Source organism: Hippoglossus stenolepis, chromosome 20 (genome assembly GCF_022539355.2).
Source record: "Hippoglossus stenolepis isolate QCI-W04-F060 chromosome 20, HSTE1.2, whole genome shotgun sequence".
NCBI classification, from domain to species: domain Eukaryota; kingdom Metazoa; phylum Chordata; class Actinopteri; order Pleuronectiformes; family Pleuronectidae; genus Hippoglossus; species Hippoglossus stenolepis.
In genome coordinates, this window is record NC_061502.1 from 13,511,275 (window position 1) to 13,528,680 (window position 17,406).

The 17,406-nt window shown below is 43.8% G+C and overlaps 1 protein-coding gene across 4 annotated transcripts in view; it reads right to left on the minus strand.

Moving 5' to 3' along the window:
- utrn (utrophin) overlaps positions 1 to 17,406 on the minus strand; it is a 174,061-nt gene that overhangs the window by 124,320 nt on the left and 32,335 nt on the right. For all 4 annotated transcript variants that reach the window (XM_035143484.2, XM_035143485.2, XM_035143482.2 and 1 more), the window contains 27 exons: positions 17,169 to 17,319; positions 16,789 to 16,908; positions 16,241 to 16,342; positions 15,922 to 16,029; positions 15,581 to 15,760; positions 14,918 to 15,084; positions 14,679 to 14,802; positions 14,506 to 14,593; positions 13,729 to 13,973; positions 12,366 to 12,534; positions 10,474 to 10,601; positions 8,646 to 8,783; positions 8,441 to 8,554; positions 8,096 to 8,251; positions 7,749 to 7,919; positions 7,469 to 7,660; positions 6,555 to 6,689; positions 5,372 to 5,521; positions 4,426 to 4,587; positions 3,892 to 4,023; positions 3,433 to 3,606; positions 3,185 to 3,340; positions 2,891 to 3,061; positions 2,041 to 2,220; positions 1,267 to 1,395; positions 515 to 685; positions 303 to 359 (listed from right to left, as the gene is read on the minus strand). In XM_035143484.2, the coding sequence (XP_034999375.2) occupies positions 303 to 359; positions 515 to 685; positions 1,267 to 1,395; positions 2,041 to 2,220; positions 2,891 to 3,061; positions 3,185 to 3,340; positions 3,433 to 3,606; positions 3,892 to 4,023; positions 4,426 to 4,587; positions 5,372 to 5,521; positions 6,555 to 6,689; positions 7,469 to 7,660; positions 7,749 to 7,919; positions 8,096 to 8,251; positions 8,441 to 8,554; positions 8,646 to 8,783; positions 10,474 to 10,601; positions 12,366 to 12,534; positions 13,729 to 13,973; positions 14,506 to 14,593; positions 14,679 to 14,802; positions 14,918 to 15,084; positions 15,581 to 15,760; positions 15,922 to 16,029; positions 16,241 to 16,342; positions 16,789 to 16,908; positions 17,169 to 17,319 (3,970 nt within the window). The remainder of the gene's footprint in view (positions 1 to 302; positions 360 to 514; positions 686 to 1,266; positions 1,396 to 2,040; positions 2,221 to 2,890; positions 3,062 to 3,184; positions 3,341 to 3,432; positions 3,607 to 3,891; positions 4,024 to 4,425; positions 4,588 to 5,371; positions 5,522 to 6,554; positions 6,690 to 7,468; positions 7,661 to 7,748; positions 7,920 to 8,095; positions 8,252 to 8,440; positions 8,555 to 8,645; positions 8,784 to 10,473; positions 10,602 to 12,365; positions 12,535 to 13,728; positions 13,974 to 14,505; positions 14,594 to 14,678; positions 14,803 to 14,917; positions 15,085 to 15,580; positions 15,761 to 15,921; positions 16,030 to 16,240; positions 16,343 to 16,788; positions 16,909 to 17,168; positions 17,320 to 17,406) is intronic.

The window sequence follows — 17,406 nt, forward strand, 5'->3', positions numbered from 1 at the left end:
ACAAGGGAAACTTTTTATTCAACGTATTAAACTTCAATTTAACAACTAAATATTGAATATTTTAGTTTAAAACTTTATTGAAACATTTATCACCTAGAATGTTTTGCATTGCACCCCTACCAAGTATATTGCTTTTCGTAGCTGTTTTAATGGACAGAGAGGTCCATGCGTCAAAACGGGTCTCAGACTTTTGTATCCTACTGAAGTTTGGATAAAATTAAATATGTTCCCTGTTCCCTTTAATTTGGAAAGTATTTTGTACTCAAGTCGTTATTAATTGACTTTATATGGTTTAATTGTACCTGCTGAGGTGCCTGCTGGATAACCTCGAAACCTCCCGACTCCAAGCTGGTCATCATCTGTAGGCAAAAAGATATGGAATAAATGCACCGATTGAACAGACTCATTTCTCTTTGACAGTTTAGTGTCACACAAAGACTGAATCCCGCCCTGAGCTTTGCACTAGTTCAGATCGTAATGAATCCTTGTCTGCAAACAATCTGTGCTTCTGTACCTTGGCTGTTTTGATGTGCTGAGACACTTTGTCAAAGTTGCAGTTGAGCTCCTCAAGTTTGGGCTCCACCACGTCTCGGCAGGCGGGCCCCCTGCTGGTCATCAGGATGATGGCCTGCTCCCTCACGTTGTCCACACGCAGACTGACGTCCTCCAGCTCCTCCATCATGCTCTGAGGACACAGCACAGATCAGTGCTGGTCAGCTCTTTGTCAGTTTAGGTTATAAGTCATTCTCTCTTAGACCAGATGGCAGAGCAGCCTTGGGTCAGACCAGCGAGCTCAGGACAGTGTGTACTGATCAAGGTCAACAGGCCCAGGCACCGGCTGATATTTAGCGGAGACCTTCAGTCAACAAACCTCTCTCTTGTCCCTAACATGACTTTCTCTCACTCGCTCTTATTCCATCAGGTTACGACAACCACACAAAAACATCTATATAGTGTCCAAATAATCTAAAACAAGCACAAAAAGTTCCTGCTGCGACAGAGAAAATCCAAAATGGCGCGTTCAGAAATGATTGATCATTACCACACTAATCCTTTCATGTGAGAAAACATTAAATTCTCCCAGAAGCAGAGGCGATATCCGTCGGTGGATTTTGGCAGGTTGCATTTCTTTGCCAGAGGCAGTGATTTCCATAAAGAAGTTATATACTTCTAAGCCTGTCATGGTATAAGCTCAGCCAGTTCTTACTTATTCTTCTGACTTAAAAGTCAACCTAGAAATTACGACAAGCGCTTTTACTGTGTTACCTGCACCACTATCTCCCTCTCGGTCGCTGCGAGCCGCTCGGCCTCGTCCAGGTGGATCTGGGTCTGATAGAGCCACGTGCTGATGTGAGCCACGTTCTCGTCAAAGATTTCCACCTCGTTCTGATGACTCTGCGCAGACAGAAGAAAAACAAAGGTTCAGCGTTTTCATTCGGAGATGAAAAAAACTTCTGTAATTGCTGTAAGGTTGATCTCTGTTTCCCCAATTTTCGAGTCAATTTAAAACGAAGACATTTTATCGATCAAGTGAGTTTTCCTTAAACGTTACATGATTTCCTGCAGCACATAATTACACAAAGGTGAATTTGTCTCGTTGTTTAAATGTTGTTTTATATTTTTGTTGGAGAGCTGATTTGAATGCTCCTGTTTTGTTCTTGATTTGATTTATTTTTTATTCTACTGGAATAATTTGACTTACAAAGCATAATGACATAATGTTTAACTTGTGGTGTAAATACTGTGTAGAAATAACCTTGTAACTTTTTTAATCTAAAAAATATTTCTAAACGTACCATGTGTTCCTGAATTGTACATTTAGGATGATAAATGCAGGAATAACTGATTAAAATAAACAGTTAAAAAGTAAAGCTGATTCTGCCTTTATCCACTTGGAAATGACAGCCAGTGTTGTATACACACACACACAGTCCTATAGAAACGTCCTACTTGCTCAGACAAACAAAAAAATAATACAAAAAGAGGAGCACAGCAGCTTTTTGTTTATTAAGCCTCGCTGTTCAAAATATTTGCTCTCACCAGCACAGTGCTGAGCCAGTCCTCCGTCCAGGTGCGTACGCGGCCCCAGGATTCATTGAGGCCAAAGAGCTTGTCCTCTAGCTGCGCCTCGCTGCCCTCCACCAGAGTCTGCAGCCCGGCACCGGTCTCCATCAGGCTGGACAGCTCTGCCTTACGCCGCTCCGACTCCTTCAGGAGGCCCTGGTGGAGCAACACGCACATACAACACAAGTTCATATGATGGGCATCCAGGTTTAAATCATTTACTGCCAGACCACACATAAAATTACATGTCAAATAAAGCTGAATATTTGTCCTCCGTGATACACAACCTAGAACGAACAGAAATACTCAACGGTGTATAAAATGAATACACATCATATACACAAAAAGGGCATTTGAGGAAACCTACACACTTCCATGCACTGTGGCGCTGTTGCTGACTCGGTGTGAGCCTGTGACTCCTTGAAAGGTTTACAGTTTTAATATTGTTGCCGAATCTTTTGGGCAAGGGGGTCAAAAAGGTCTCGCTTCATTTTGTGGGATCGAATAAAATATTCAGTTCTTTAAGGAATTGAGGTCAGTGAGAGGAGAGGAGAGGAGAGGAGAGGAGAGGAGAGGAGAGGAGAGGAGAGGAGATTTATGAAAACATCATAAATATTCTTCACATTTTTTCCATTGTAAGGTTGAATATGGCTTTATAACACTTTATAATTCTTGCAAATGTAATTCCCAGCTTTAAAAAGAGAAAGATTGGTGTTCAAGAAACATCCAACAGTCCCTCTGCTCCACCTACTGGCCTCAGCCAGAAACACCTCTTTCCTCCTGCTGAGGAGATGCTGTATAATACAAGGTGAGTGCAGCTGCTCACATTAGCCCATGCAATCTCAGCATCGATGTCGGCTGGCATGTCTCCACAGCCGTTCTTCTGCTGGAGCTGAGCCTCATTTGTGCTCAGCCACTCCTGCAGGGCGGCGCTCTCCTTCTGGAACTTCTGCGTCAGAGACAAAGCCTTCTCCAGGTCCTGCTTTCCCTCTGTCACCTGAAAGACAAGGAATGAACACTGGCCTCAGAGATTGAACGTGAATTCAATCCAACACGAGCTGCATTTTTATAGACAAATTAGAATGTGATTTGATTTAAACTTTCAAAAAGAATAAATCACCTGAGCCCCCAGGTCATTGTAGAGCAGTTTGAGAGCAGTAAGCTGTTCGTCCATTGCCTTGGGGTTCTCAGTCTGCTGCTTCTGCACAATCTGGCGACCGGTTTTTATCACCGTCTCCACCTCGAGCTTCACTTCACTCAGCAGTTTGTATAATTTCTACACAGCAAAAAGAACGGAAATGAGTGTGTTTCAGGGCTTTATTAAACCAGTCAGTGTAAAATACAGAATGAGAGAGGCCTGGTTCTCACCATGCAACCATTGAGGTGGGACTGGATCTTTTCTGGCTCCGCATCCTTGATATCCAGGATGTGCAGCTCAGCCTTGGCCCCCTCCAGGACCCTCCTACAGTCCAACATGCGCTGTTCAAAGTTAGCGGGCTTCTGGAACAGCTGGTACTTGGTGGAGATCTCCCTCAGCTTCCTCTGCAGAGAGAGAGAGGAAGTGTTATTACATTTATACAACTTGTTCACAACCTGGATGAAAAACAGCTGCAACAATTCTCCTGCACTAGTGCTAGGATTTTTTAATTGTGCTGCATGTAAACAATTTATAAATGACAAACAATTTCAATGTGTGAGTTCCAGACAGTAAAATTACTTTGGCACATTTCAAATGAATGGGAGTAGGTCATTATTAAAGTTATGATGATGTACTGGGGACATCAGTTTCTGTAGTTTCTGATGTTCTCCAGTAGGGGTCAGTGTTACCTGAAGATGATCCAGCATGGTCCCACTGCGGGCAGCCTTGCCATCAGCGCTGGGGGGAGGCAGGTTGGCCACGTTCCTCTTTCTCATCTCCTCTACTGTCACCTCGTGGGCTGCGATATCTGCCCCGATGGTCTGGAGGAGAAGTGGAAATCAAGACAAGGAGCGTCAACAACTTCCTGTGTATTTATATTTTAATTAGGTGCTTACAGTAGAGAGTTTATGTGAATATAAATACTGTATAAACAACTATTGTATCTTGAGATTTCAGAAGACAAACACAGTAATGGTTTCTCACCCAAGATCTATTTAACAACCAAATAATAATATATTTCAATAAAGAGATAGATAGATATTTTCACACTGCTGTTGGCTGCTGACAACTATTTATTGGGCTCCTACTTACAGGGCAATAACTTCCCAAAAGTGATAGTTAACACTCTATGAATTAAGATCCACAAGACTTGGATGCGTCATATCCCGTCTGGTGACTTCTCTGGGCGTGAGCGTGTTTGCAAGGTTGCGTGTGCCCTGTACCTGCGCCTCCTGCGGGAGCTGGAAGGCGTCTATGCGGTCGGTGAGGTAGGAGGTGAGTGTGTGGTCCAGCTGGCTCAGAGACTCCTGCAGGGAGTGCAGCGCCTGTTCGTTCTCCTTCAACGTCTGGAGCTGCTGCTCGAGGCCGATCTGCCGGTTCACCGCCTGGACGAGGACACGGGGAGAAAGTCACATTGTTTGAACTTTTCAGTCGGGAAAGGATTTCAATTTATTTGGTTGTTCTGGTGTTTTACAAGAAAGACAACAAGAACAGGATGATGTGCAGAGAGTGGAGCTGACGTATGCCATCACTAACCAAAACACTCAAACACCTCATCTCTAATACAGCTTATTTCTGCATTATGGCATATTCCTTAAACCTCACATATAAACCAGGCTATATACATGTGTCTGTGCCACCAGCTGCAGTGTTTGTGGGTTTGTTGGAGAGAATGATGGACAAAGTGATAAAAAAAAAAGGATGATGGACAGGCAGAGCATTCATATTGTAACAACACAAAAACAAGTCAGGACCCAGATGCTGCAACAAACACATAAAAACTATTATTTAAGAATATAAATACTGAGTTTGGAGACGATGACGGAGACGATGCCCCTGGAGCCCTGCTTCATACAGCATGTTGTAAGCATACAGACTGCTTATGGATGCTTGGACAAATAAAATGTGATTTAACTTTTAAGTGTGAAATTTACAGAAATGTATAAATTATGTGTTTTACGACTATTAATAGAAAAATAAAGATAAAAAAGGTGCAGTGTTTGGTAAAATTAAACAAACAAAAACACAAACTGAAGATGCTACAGTCAAATACAGCACATGAATGACTTTGAGAAACGTGACGCACTGGTATATTTGCAAATTATGTATTCAACTACAAACTAACAGTGAAAGTAAACATTTGCTGACACACAAACACAAGGTCCTCACCTGGTTGTTGAGTTGCTCGTAACGAGAATTGAAGGTCTCTAGTTTTTCGCTAATGAGCTCGTCCAATATGCCGCCGTCAATCAGCGTCTGACCCAGCTCTCTGATTTGCGTGCGGTTGTCCCCGGGGTGGCGAAGCACGCTCTCCAACGACTGGCGGCGAAAGGGAGAGATGGAGGGAAGAGAGGGTAAGTTTGTAAGCAAAGATTTAGAGGAAAAGGGAAAGAAAGGAGCCGTTTGGTAAAACTACGATAACATCGAGAAAGCTGAGCGGATTCACAGTTTCAAAAAATTTGAGTAAAACATTGGAGGAAAACACCAGAGAAAAGGAAGAAATCCAGTAAATGAGTAAAAAGCTCAGTGTGGATGAAAGATTAGGAAAGAACCGAAAAAGCTGAACAAACATATGGAGCACAGATGCAGATGCTGGGTGTGTCAGATGAAGGCAAACCCCCAAAAAGATGGTGAACGACAAATGAGAGACAAGTGAGTGAGAGAAAGAGAAAAAGAGAGAGAGAAAAAGAGAGAGAGAGAGAGAGAGAGAGAGAGAGAGAGAGAGAGAGAGAGAGAGAGAGAGAGGCCTGTCAAGTGACGACACATGTTTGGTTTCAACAGTCATTGTTTACGTGGGGTCATTAAATGTGCTTTTCCTTCCCCGGGGTCATGGACAGAGACAGGGAGAGGGCGACAGCACCCCTCCCCTCCCCCAGAGGGGTGAGCCCGATTAGGAAACTGGGAGAGTGGGAAGGGTAAAGGGTGAGAGAACGTAGAGAGAGAGAGACTGGGTGGGGGGGGACAGAAAACAGCCCAAAACGTAAGGACAAAGCGGAGAAGGGGAAACGTCGTCTTCAAGGGTCTTCAATTGTCTTCAATATTATGCAACGTTACAGAAGCAGCACTGTGATTAAAGCGGATTTGACAGTGGTGCTGCAGGCGATCTACAGATATAGCAGCAGAGCAGAAGAAATTTAGAAGTCAAAGAGAATGAGGTGGTGAACTTATCAACAACTTTTTAAATGGAGCATTTGGTTTGAGAAACAATTCCCAAACTAATGGTGTCTTTTCATGAATGTATGTTTAATGATGAGGTGGCATTTCATCCTAGCTTCTTACTATTCCGGCTGTTTGTTTGCCCTCAAGGCAGCAGGTACAGAAATATGCAGTGTGTGTGTGTGTGTCTCTGCACCTCCAGAGCTTCACTGACGGCCTCAGTACTCTCCGGCAGGTTGTCAGTGGCTTGAACCTTCTCCTCCACAGTGTTGAGCCAATTCTGCTCCATGTCCAGGTACTGAAGCAGCTCCATCCAACAGGACCACACCTCCTACACACACACACACACACACACACACACACACACACACACACACACACACACACACACACACACACACACACACACACACACACACACACACACACACACACACACACACACACACACACACACACACACACACACAGAGAGAGAGAGAAATGCATTTCATTATAGTTGTGCACAAGCAGAGAAACACAGATGATGTTACTAACAAGCGACAGCTCTGTTAAATATTCCCCCCCTTTCAATTTAAAAAAAAGAAACCGAATGAAAAACACAACAATATTTTAAAGTCTTCAACTCAAATTAAACAGCAGAACTCAAGGGACAAAGACGACGATGGTGACCAATGGGCTTCAGGCAAAGAATGTACACAAGCATAAGCACAACTCGGTGACGTGTCTGATCTTTACCCGGCGGAGTCTGGAGGGATGAGCGTCAAAGCCAAAGCCCCAGACTGTGATTTTACACTCACAGATTAGCAAAGAAAACAAGAATCACCAGTGTTTCCTTGCAGCTTCTCTTGTTCCAAGCATGGAAATTAACAAAAAGGACACAACGCATCAACCCACATGTCACTCTGACACTGAGAGCTGCAAGGTAACGGACAATCTGGGTCATTCCTTAAAAAAAAAAAATCTTATTTTCATGTAAATGACGAGGCACAAGAGCCTTTTTAAAAGGTGGCTGATACAGTTCATTTCTCACACAACCAGTATTTTCATCCACAAACAAAACGAAAAATAGAAATCGTCTTTTAACCTTGTCCGAAACAAACACGTTACCTCCAGAGTGTGGCACTTGCTCTTGAGGCGGTCGCACAGCTTGTGGTAGTTGGCCAGTACCCCCTCCAGCTCTGTCGTAAGCTCCTGTCCACTGCCTCCACCAGGGGGCGCTGTTTTGGACACCAACATGTTGATGCTGTCTTTCAGGATCTTTACCTTCACCTCCTTCTGCAGCACATCCTCTTTAGCCCTCTGCGGGAGGTAAGGACAGGTGAGGGGACGTCAACGGAGAAACAAGAGTTGCATGTGCACATAAAGCATGAAACTGTCGAACACGCACCTTCATCTCCTCCAGCGATGCCTCCAGCTCCTCGGGACTCTTGTACTCGAAGTCCCTCATGAGAAACTCCTCGTCTACCTGTGTCATCCACTCCTGCATCTCCGCCAAGTCCTTCTTCAGATTCACCTGCTTCTCCTGACGCTCTGCCACGCGCTCCTGGTGGCTCAGCAGCTGCAGAGAAGCACGTGTCGCCGGGTTTGTTAAGAAATATCCGAATAATCTAAGTAAGAATTTTCTTGCTGGCACTTTTAGATTGAATGACGTACAGTAGTAATAAATTAAATCAAGCTTTAGATCTAAGACCTATGTGACTTGTTTGGGGTTTAACTCATGCAACTGTTCATCACCTTTTTGCTGAGCGTGTCCCACTTGCCCCGGGACTCGTCCAACTTCTCCTGCCCCCACGTGGCCAGTCCCAGGACTGCAGTGGCCTGCACGGCACTCACATTCTCTCCCATCTGCTTCAACGAACCTTCCACTGACTCCATCTCATTCACATACTCCTGATTACCAGAAAGAAAAGAAATCAACGATCCACATATTAAAACCTTTTTTTTCCGATGATAATCAACTTAGCAAAGAATCCATGATATTTATCGTTAGTTTTGAAAACAGTAAAATTTGCTTTTTAGTAGTTCAGTCATGTTTTTAAATGCTTTACCGCTGCTTTACTTTTTGTTACGTCCTCTCACCTTGCACTGGTTCAGCTCTTCACGTAGTCTCTCTGTCTTGCCCAACCCGGCGGCATCATGAGACATCAGCTCCTGAACCGCATCCAACCACTGTTCAACTTTCACCACACACACCTGACACCGGCAATGAACAACTCTATTATTACCATTCATATCTCTACTAGTAAGGACAGTTTTCTTTAAAACAAATGGCAGCTTTCTCTACCTGGTTGTCCTTCATGCTACCCAGGATGCACTGCAGAGTCCCCAGCTCCTCGCGGGCCTTGGAGGAAAGTTGACTCCACCTTTGTAGTTCTGCCGGATCGGAGGCTTGTTGCGTTTGCTCAATCTCTATACACAGGGCCTGAGGTGAACAAGAGGTCAGGTTTAATATAGCATGTCTAAACTGTTTGTGTGTGAGTTCTAGACAAGCATGGACACTCCTATACTGCTGGGGAGGAAATCTGTTAAAACATGACATGGAAACATGAAGCAAAACAATGTTTAGAAGAGGTAGAGGACATCCCTCATTTCTTGGATTGACTTTGTTAAAAATTTGAAAAAAAACTTGGTATTTTTGTAAATCTGGCTTCTCAGTTGGTTGCAATCTGCACCCTCACCACTAGATGTCACTGACTCCAACACATTGAAACTTTTCCTTCCTTCACAGTATTTAAGTACCGTGAAGTACTTGCTTTATAACCCAGGTAATCAAGGTGCTCCCTTTAAATCATGTTGCCACGTTAAAAACAATTTACTTGTTTATTGTAAAACAGGCCCACGATGGTTATCACCCTCTATAATTAGGCTCGATGTTAAGAGGACGCAGGTCTGCTGTCACGGGATTGAATGTTGTGGTTGTCAGGCTGACTGACTGGTTGAGCAGCTCCACACCGGGCTGTTAGGAACTCCGTGCTACAGGCATGGGCTCGCTGCCAGGAATGTGCCAAGACCAACCCCCCCCCCCCATCCCTCACCGGCACCATGCCCTGTTATCTGCCACGATAACTGGAGCCTGCACTGAGCTCGCATTCCACTGGAGATAGAAGAGGAGAGAAGCGCGTACACACACATATATATATATATTTCCAAACTACATACCAAAACACACACACACACACACACACACTTTTCCTTCTACAGAGAGGATTGATACAACACAGAGGGAAGTGAGTGACTGATAAAGGGCCTATTGTGTGCCAGAATAAAAATAATGACACAGTGACATACACACGAGCACAGACACAAACAAAGTCACTGTTGGGAATGAAATCCTGTCAGTTTAGAGGCCAGAGGTCACGTGCTATCAGCTTCATTCTCAATCCGTCAATTCCTCATCAATTCATTAAAGCCTTACTTTTTAAATTGTTTATTTGCTACAATTCTTTACTTGATTTTGTTATTTGCTTATTTTCTTTGTATAACCAGGAATGTCTTTAATCAGATTAAATATCTTTGATGAACTAATACAGGCAGTAACAATAAACTGCATAACAACAGATAATATGTGACAAGATCAGCATTAAACAACGATGTGTAAAAAAAAAAAGAAAAATGTTAAATACAATTTTTTTTATTTGAATGTTATTTATTTGCCAAATTATATTTAGAAAACTTAATAAAAATATGTTAATAATAAGATTAATATAACGATAAATTAAATAGGATAATTATACAATCTTCGAATCTCTTAATGAGACTTTCAGATCATATTTTGTAAAGACAACCTTCACCTCAAAGTTAATGTTTTAGTTCCTGGTTATGGTAAATAGTAAATGGTAAATGGTAAATTAACTGTATTTATATCAGGTTATTTTCAGTCCAAGAAATCTTTAAACTGCAGACTGTAGGAACCGGGGATCAAACCACCGACCTTCTGGTTAGAGGTTGACCCTCTCTACCTCCTGGGGCTAGCTGTCTGTGTGGGAGTTATCAGGATACCTTACATATTTAAATGGTGTTTGGTTGGAAGGTTAAAACATTTATTTCACATATGGTTTTGACAGAGAACCATGAAATAAGCCATCACACATCAGGACTATGAGACGTCTCACCTGTGCCCGCTCCACTGACGCCTCAGTGGTGGGGACGTCTGTTATTCCTTCTCTCAGAGTGGCCAGTCTGGCCTCCAGAGCCTCCACCGGACACAGGGCCATCTCCTCAGCCTCCGGGGGGGCCAAGGCTGGAATAGTAAAGAGAATATTAAGTTGAATATTACGTTTCTTACAAGAAGTTGAAAATATAATCACAATACACTCATTCTCGCCCCTTAGCTTGTTTTTAAATCACTAACTTTACTTGGCAGAACTTCCTGTTACCCCTCCTCGCAAACTTCCTTCTGCTAACCAGCTGTTGCTCTGGGTACCCAGGGCGAGACTTGAGACCCAGGGCGTTCACTGTTCGGGCTTCTCAGCTGTTACAACCTCCCTTCACCAACAAGCTGCCTCAGGATCCTCTTTTAAAAACGCATTGTCATAAAATGGCTTTTGACCTGATATGTGTTTGTTTTATTGCTTTATTATATTCATTGTCTCTTGCCTTCTTAATTGCACTGCATGTGTTTGCTGTTTTATGTCCGTGAAGCACTTTGAAAGCCTGTTTTTTTTTTTTTAAATGCTACATAAATAAAGTTTATTATTACAACTTATTAAATTCAAGTGTCCAGACTTTTACGTCACGTCTCGATCGTGTTTTCTACCACAAGGGGGCGGTGAGCTGATTTGGGATCTCTCTCTCTCTCTCTCTCTCTCTCTCTCTCTCTCTCTCTCTCTCTCTCTCTCTCTCTCTCTCTCTCTCTCTCTCTCTCTCTCTCTCTCTCTCTCTCTCTCTCTCTCTCTCTCCGTAGGAGGAGGAGGAGGAGGAGGATCCCAGGCAGCGCGTTGCCTTAAAGTAAATTTAGCTGTGCTCTCTTAACCAGTCAAACCTGTCATTCATGCCGAATGCATTATTAAAGACACAGCTGGACTCAACTTCTCTTTACCCATAGTGCAAATGTGATAACTGAAAAACAGAACACCTTCAAAAAACTAACTTCAACCTAATTTAAATTGTAACATTTACATCCGTCCCTGCTCCTCCCCTCAGCCGTCTCCCTGCTCCTCTCCTTCTCCGCCAGTGTTTTAATTAGCAGGTGAGTTAATGCTTACATAATCCGGCTGTGTTTATACAGACAAAGAGCATAGATGGAGCGTAACTGGGAGAGCGGGGGGGGGGTGAGAGATAGAGATAGAGAGAGGCCCCTGCAAGAGGCAAACTCCCCTCAAGCAGAAACAAAATGGTTTGCGTTGGCTTTCATCCAAATCTTCACAGTCATAAAAGCTCAAGAGGCAAAGCAAGACACACACACACACACGGTCCCACACACAGTCACACACACACACACTCCTATGGTCATGAGCGGAGAAGCTCAGTCAACTCGAGCCTCCGTTTACAGACTCGCTTTTTGGCGCAGAGCTGTGCGTGTAAATTCCAAGGAGGTAAAACGGTGACTGGTTTTTAAGGCTGCTCGGGCTCCATGTCACGACCTCAGGTGGAGATGGAGCTGGCAGCAGAGACATGATCTCACACACAATCGCTGGCGGCCGTTCGCACATCTGTGCACTTTTGGAGGCCATATAAGGGCATCGACCATTACTCGTGGCTTGCCAAGGTTTCGCATAAACGCTAATGTCAAAATTTACACAACCACGGTGGGACTGAGCTCTGCTGATCTCGGCCATCACTCTCTCAGTCCCCCCATTAAACCTGAAAGCTTTGAGCCGAGAGAAATGGATCTTTGTCTTAAAGGGGGTTTAAATCTTCTGTCCTGCAGCTGTCTGGAATCAGAGAATGTCACGAGGCTGCCAGGTCCATGAAAAGCATATGGGAGTGTTAACTCCCAGAGTTCTGCAACAGGTTCCCTTGCTCCGATTTAACACGTCATTTTGATATAGTTCCGCAGAAGTACCTTTGCTGACTTCTTCCTCTCTGCTCTGTAGCCGCTGCAGCGTGGAGGCGTGATGTGCAGAGACCACCACCATGCTGTCTTTCAGAGAGGGCACGGCGCCCAGCGACCCTGCCTCTGCAGAGAGCTGCTCCAGTCGAGGCCTCAGTGCGGTGACCTGGACGAGTCGGGACTGAGGAGGACGACAAGAGAACAGGGACAGTTAATCGATTTGCTTGTAATGAGGCGTCATCGTCATAATTGATCATTCAGCAGAGATCGTTTTCTGTTTTCTTGCACATTCGGACGGAAGAGGACATTTTACAGAAATGCCTGAGGATGGGGTTCTTCCCTCGGCATAAAAATGAGACAGCTAAATGTGAATAGTGATTATATATGAGCTCTAAGCAGCTGAGGCTACAGTTGCAGCCGCTATGATTAGTGGTTTTATTCATGCGATTTTTCGACTTCTTTATTGTAATGATGCAGAATGATGAGAAAAAAGATGGAAAGTGTATTTTTTTCAGCAACTTATTGAGCTCGATCTAACAGAATTTCAGAGTTTATTATTTTTTTCCTGTATAAAAATAGAAGAAACCTGCAAAACACACACACACACACACACACACTGCAACAATATGTTAGTCTAATGAAATTCACTGGCTTTGCCTCTCTATCAGTCTTACTCTTTGTATATTTCAAGTATTTGAGTCTTTTTACTGAGTTCACCCTCATGCTGGTTTTGACTTCACCTCTGCAGTGAAATATTAAATACTTACTGAAGGGGTGCGATTGCATGAGCTGAATCTAAGAGGATTGACGAAGGGGTCAGAGGTGAAATTGAGGGATTACAGTCATACACAGGAGATCAGGGTGAATGTGGACTGAGACAATGACTCCAAACCCAAGGTCGGGTAGTAACAGTTTAAGTAATCAGGATGATGTAATCAGATTACAAAATCTTAACTACAATCAGCTCAGACAGAAATTTGTACTTAGATCATGGATTACATGATTGTATTTTCTCCTAAAACTTTGAAAATATGGCAATTTCACAATGATAAGAAATATTATCAACTAATGAAAAGGTCGGTTTGCTGTACAGTGCAGGGTTTCTCTACTTTGAGGCAGAGGATAAAAAGAATGGTGTAAGGGTCAAGCTGCATCAGTCTGTGTAAAATAACCCATAGCCCTCCATTCATGGCAATATCACCATCACTTTGACTTCAAACATAGGCAACACAAGAGCAGCTAGGTATAATAATTTAAATACGGATATATTAAGATTAGTTTGCAATGTTTTTCCATTGGACTAAGTAGAAATCCCATGTAATTTGTATTCAATAATTCACATTTCAAAGTTATCTGACCCAACCCCCGATCTCACCTGACATTCTCCACTCAGGTTTCTCAGCTCGGCCTCGTCGCACTTCTCTACAGCCGAGGTTGAGTCCAGCCACCGGTCCTGCTCCTCCAAGACCCCGTCCAGGTCTGTGAGCTCTGCAGACACAGAGCTGACCCGGGTCTGAGTGTGAACTCGCTCACCAGCTGCCCCCAGCTCCCTCGCACAGACGTCCCACTCGGTTTGGATCAGGCCCACATCTGCTCTCAGCGAGTCCACACACACCCCCTCTGCGGAGACATACAGAGGCCGACAGATGTGTAAATACCCAACTAATTAAGTTTTAGGACATTTATTCTGAATGTGTCAGAGCCTCTGTTGTGAGGTTTTGATGGAGGAAAAAGTCGGCAGAGAGGGTAGATGAAAAAAAAAAAAGGGGGAACTGGCACCACGGATGAGAAAACAATATAAATGAGGAGAATAAAAGAAGTTGAGTATAATGGAAAGTTTAACGTGCGGTGCTGCTCCCTCACTTCACTGCCTCCAGAACAGTGTAAACTAAAGAAGAACTCCACTTCATTTCATTGAGCTCTTATATGAAGTCAGTAAACCCTGCAGGCTGACAAACTTTTTACTGCTCCACACATACAAACACAAACACATGTTGGGATTACTAGCATCGAAAAACTGAATGGCGATAACATTTTACACATGTAAATAAAGAGAGCAGCTGTGGAAACGTAGTAGAATCATACAAGACAAACACAGTTGAACAGAGAGTGGAAGATTTCTGCAGAAGCATGTTACTCTTTTCCTCCGTACCTCTCTCCAACTGGTCCATCAGGACCCGTCCCTCCTGGATCACTTGACTAACTGTGGCTTCCTTTCCTGTGAGGTCCGACTCCAAGCCCTGAAGTGATTGGAAAATAAAAGATTTTCAACTCATACGCTCTTAACAAAAGTAACATTTGTCTGTTTTTATGCTGCATCTTCACCTTCAGCTTCTCCTGTAGGTCTGGTGTATGAGGTGTCGTCTCAGGGGGCGTGGACGCCAGAGCCTGAAGAGACGTCTTATACGTTTTGATCCAGCTGAGGAGCTCAGAAAGCTTGTTTTCAAACCTGCAGAGCAAAAACAAAACATAACATGTGCATAAGTGAGTGTTTGCATGTCGTTTATTTTTGCACTTTTCAAGTAAGGGTGGAATATTTTGTTCGTGCATGTCTCGGTTCCTACTTTCGCCTGACTTCTGCATCCGTCTCCACCAGGCGTTTCTTCGGGGGAGCGGGTGGGGCCAACTCCTGGTCAGGGCTGGACGCAGCCGCAGCCACAGGAACCATGTCCACAACGTCTTCTACTTCTTCCACCTGAGTCATCCCAGAGTCCGTCACAGCTTCCATCACCTTAGCAGTGAGTTAGAGAGTCATTGAGAACAGGGCGAAATCAACCACTGTTACAGAATCATACAAAAACGTGGAGACAAAGCTTTTTCTTAGAGAACTACAGATAAACTAGTCTGTTTTCACACACTCCCAATGCTGGAGCGGCTTTAGTCAAAGGTTTATCATTTTCTTCAAACAGCTCGGTTTTCTGACAAACTTAAAATCATAATTATGATGTTCAAGCTAGTTCTTTGAGCATGTTCTGCTGCTGCAATAAACATTTCCAACCCAAGTTGTCTGGCTGAACTATTTATTATAATAGAAGCTGAGTTTCTTTTTAATCGTAATATTTAATCGTAAGTGTAAGTGTTGCTTGTAAAGCTGCTATCTTTGCATTTTCAAATCAGCGCAGGTGTCCTAGTCACGGTGACTGTTTTAAATACAGTCAACAGGGAAGATAAACCCCCTGGACCCCACCCACACACCCACACACCCACCCCCACACACACACACACACCTGGAAGGAACAATCCTCCAGCCTCTGCACCAGGTTGTCCCATCTATGAGCCAGATCCTCTGTGTCCACCTCGATCTTGGCTCCTGCCTCAGGACTCTGCAGCAGCGATATCACGTCCTGTCCTTCATCAGACAGCTGGTCCAGAGTTCTCCTCTTATTTTCCATGTCTTCCTTTAAAATCTAGAGGATTGAATTAAAAGAGATTAACATGCTGCACAATGCACAGTTATTGTTTGACTGTTGCAGCTGGTGTTGAATTGTCAGTTTACGATACATTATATTTCAGAGTAGATGCTATAATTGCAGCATAGCAATTAAACCAAGGCTGGGACTCTACTTACTGCTAATCGCCGCACATTGGTATTCATTTCACTCGGGTCCTTAAAGTTGCTGGTCTGTACTTCACTCAGAGCCTCCTCTTTTTCTGCCAACCACTCTCGAAACAAACTCTGCAGAGGAGGTGGGAGAGCAGCTATTAATGTCACAAATTAGAGTCGGTCTGAGTTCAGCAGTCAGGTACATATTTCCAACACAGATAAAAGGGTTCATGGACCGTTTTGTGCATGTCAGTGCAGCTCAGTGACTCTAGCGTCGAGCTGCATCATTTAATTACAAGCAAGGCATGTGTCATGCCTGTATGCGTTTGCGAGGCCGTCCTACCTGGTCCGACAGAAGCTGCTGCCACACCATGAAGACGTCCTGCAGCTTGTGCCACCTCTCCTCCGTCCAGCGACACACGGCTGCCCAGCGCTCACCCAATGTCTGAATGTGGGATAAAGACAAAAATGAATAAGAAGAAGCAACGGTGTGGGAAAGGTTTTACACCAGAGTTCATAGACAGAAAGAAAATATCACAAAATCCATCCATATGGATAGATGGATATAGACTAAAAAATGTTTTGCTTAACAACCATGCCAACGATAAGAAAGTATGGAAATATGTGGGCAATGACTGTTACATCGTTTGAAATGGACGTATCTCTTTTCATACATAAAGGCAATATAAGTAAGTTTTTATCCTTTAAGGGTAGCGGTAGGGCTGGAGCCAATCTCAGCTGGCGAAAAGGGGGGGGTACACCCTGGTCACTAGTCCATCACATGGTCAAGCGACAAAGAAAAACAACCTTTTGCAACAATCAAATTAGAGTCTTTAATTGACCTAAACACAAATCATGAGCCAAACAGCAGCAATCAGCCTGTCAACTTACTTGTAGTTGCTCCTCCAGGGCAGCAGTGGCGCTCTCACCGCTGTTCTCATCCACCACGACCACCATGTGTGTCAGGGAGTTCACCTTCACCTGCTCGGCCTCCAGGTCGTTCTGAAGCTCCTGAACAGAAAATGCAAATAGTAAATTCAGCACAGGTCACAAATTGGCCATTAACAGAGCATCAACATCATTACACTATGAGCAACATGATCACAAGACACAAGTAGCCCAAAATCTGTTTTGCATCAATTTGGATAAACAAGAGAAACAAAGCAGGATATTTTTCTACTTGATCCTGTCCATGTTAAATCAATTACAATTTCTTCAATGACTAAATTCATCCAAAACAGAAAAGGCTTCAAGGGGAAATCTGTGTTTACTTTGTGCAGCTCTATCTGTTCTTGGTAGAGCTCCACGTCTTTAGGTGTCGCCTCTGTCTCGATGTTCCTGATTCGCTCTTCAGTCTTCGTGAGCCAATCAGAAAGCTGCTGTAGCTGCTGCTGCTGAAGATCCATCAGGACTTCGTGGAGCCTGGGGACAGAGAAGGGGAGAGTTGGGACAAAGGCCGACAGCGCAGTGGGTGTGTGGAGGTAGACGGGGAATAAAAACTACCGAATA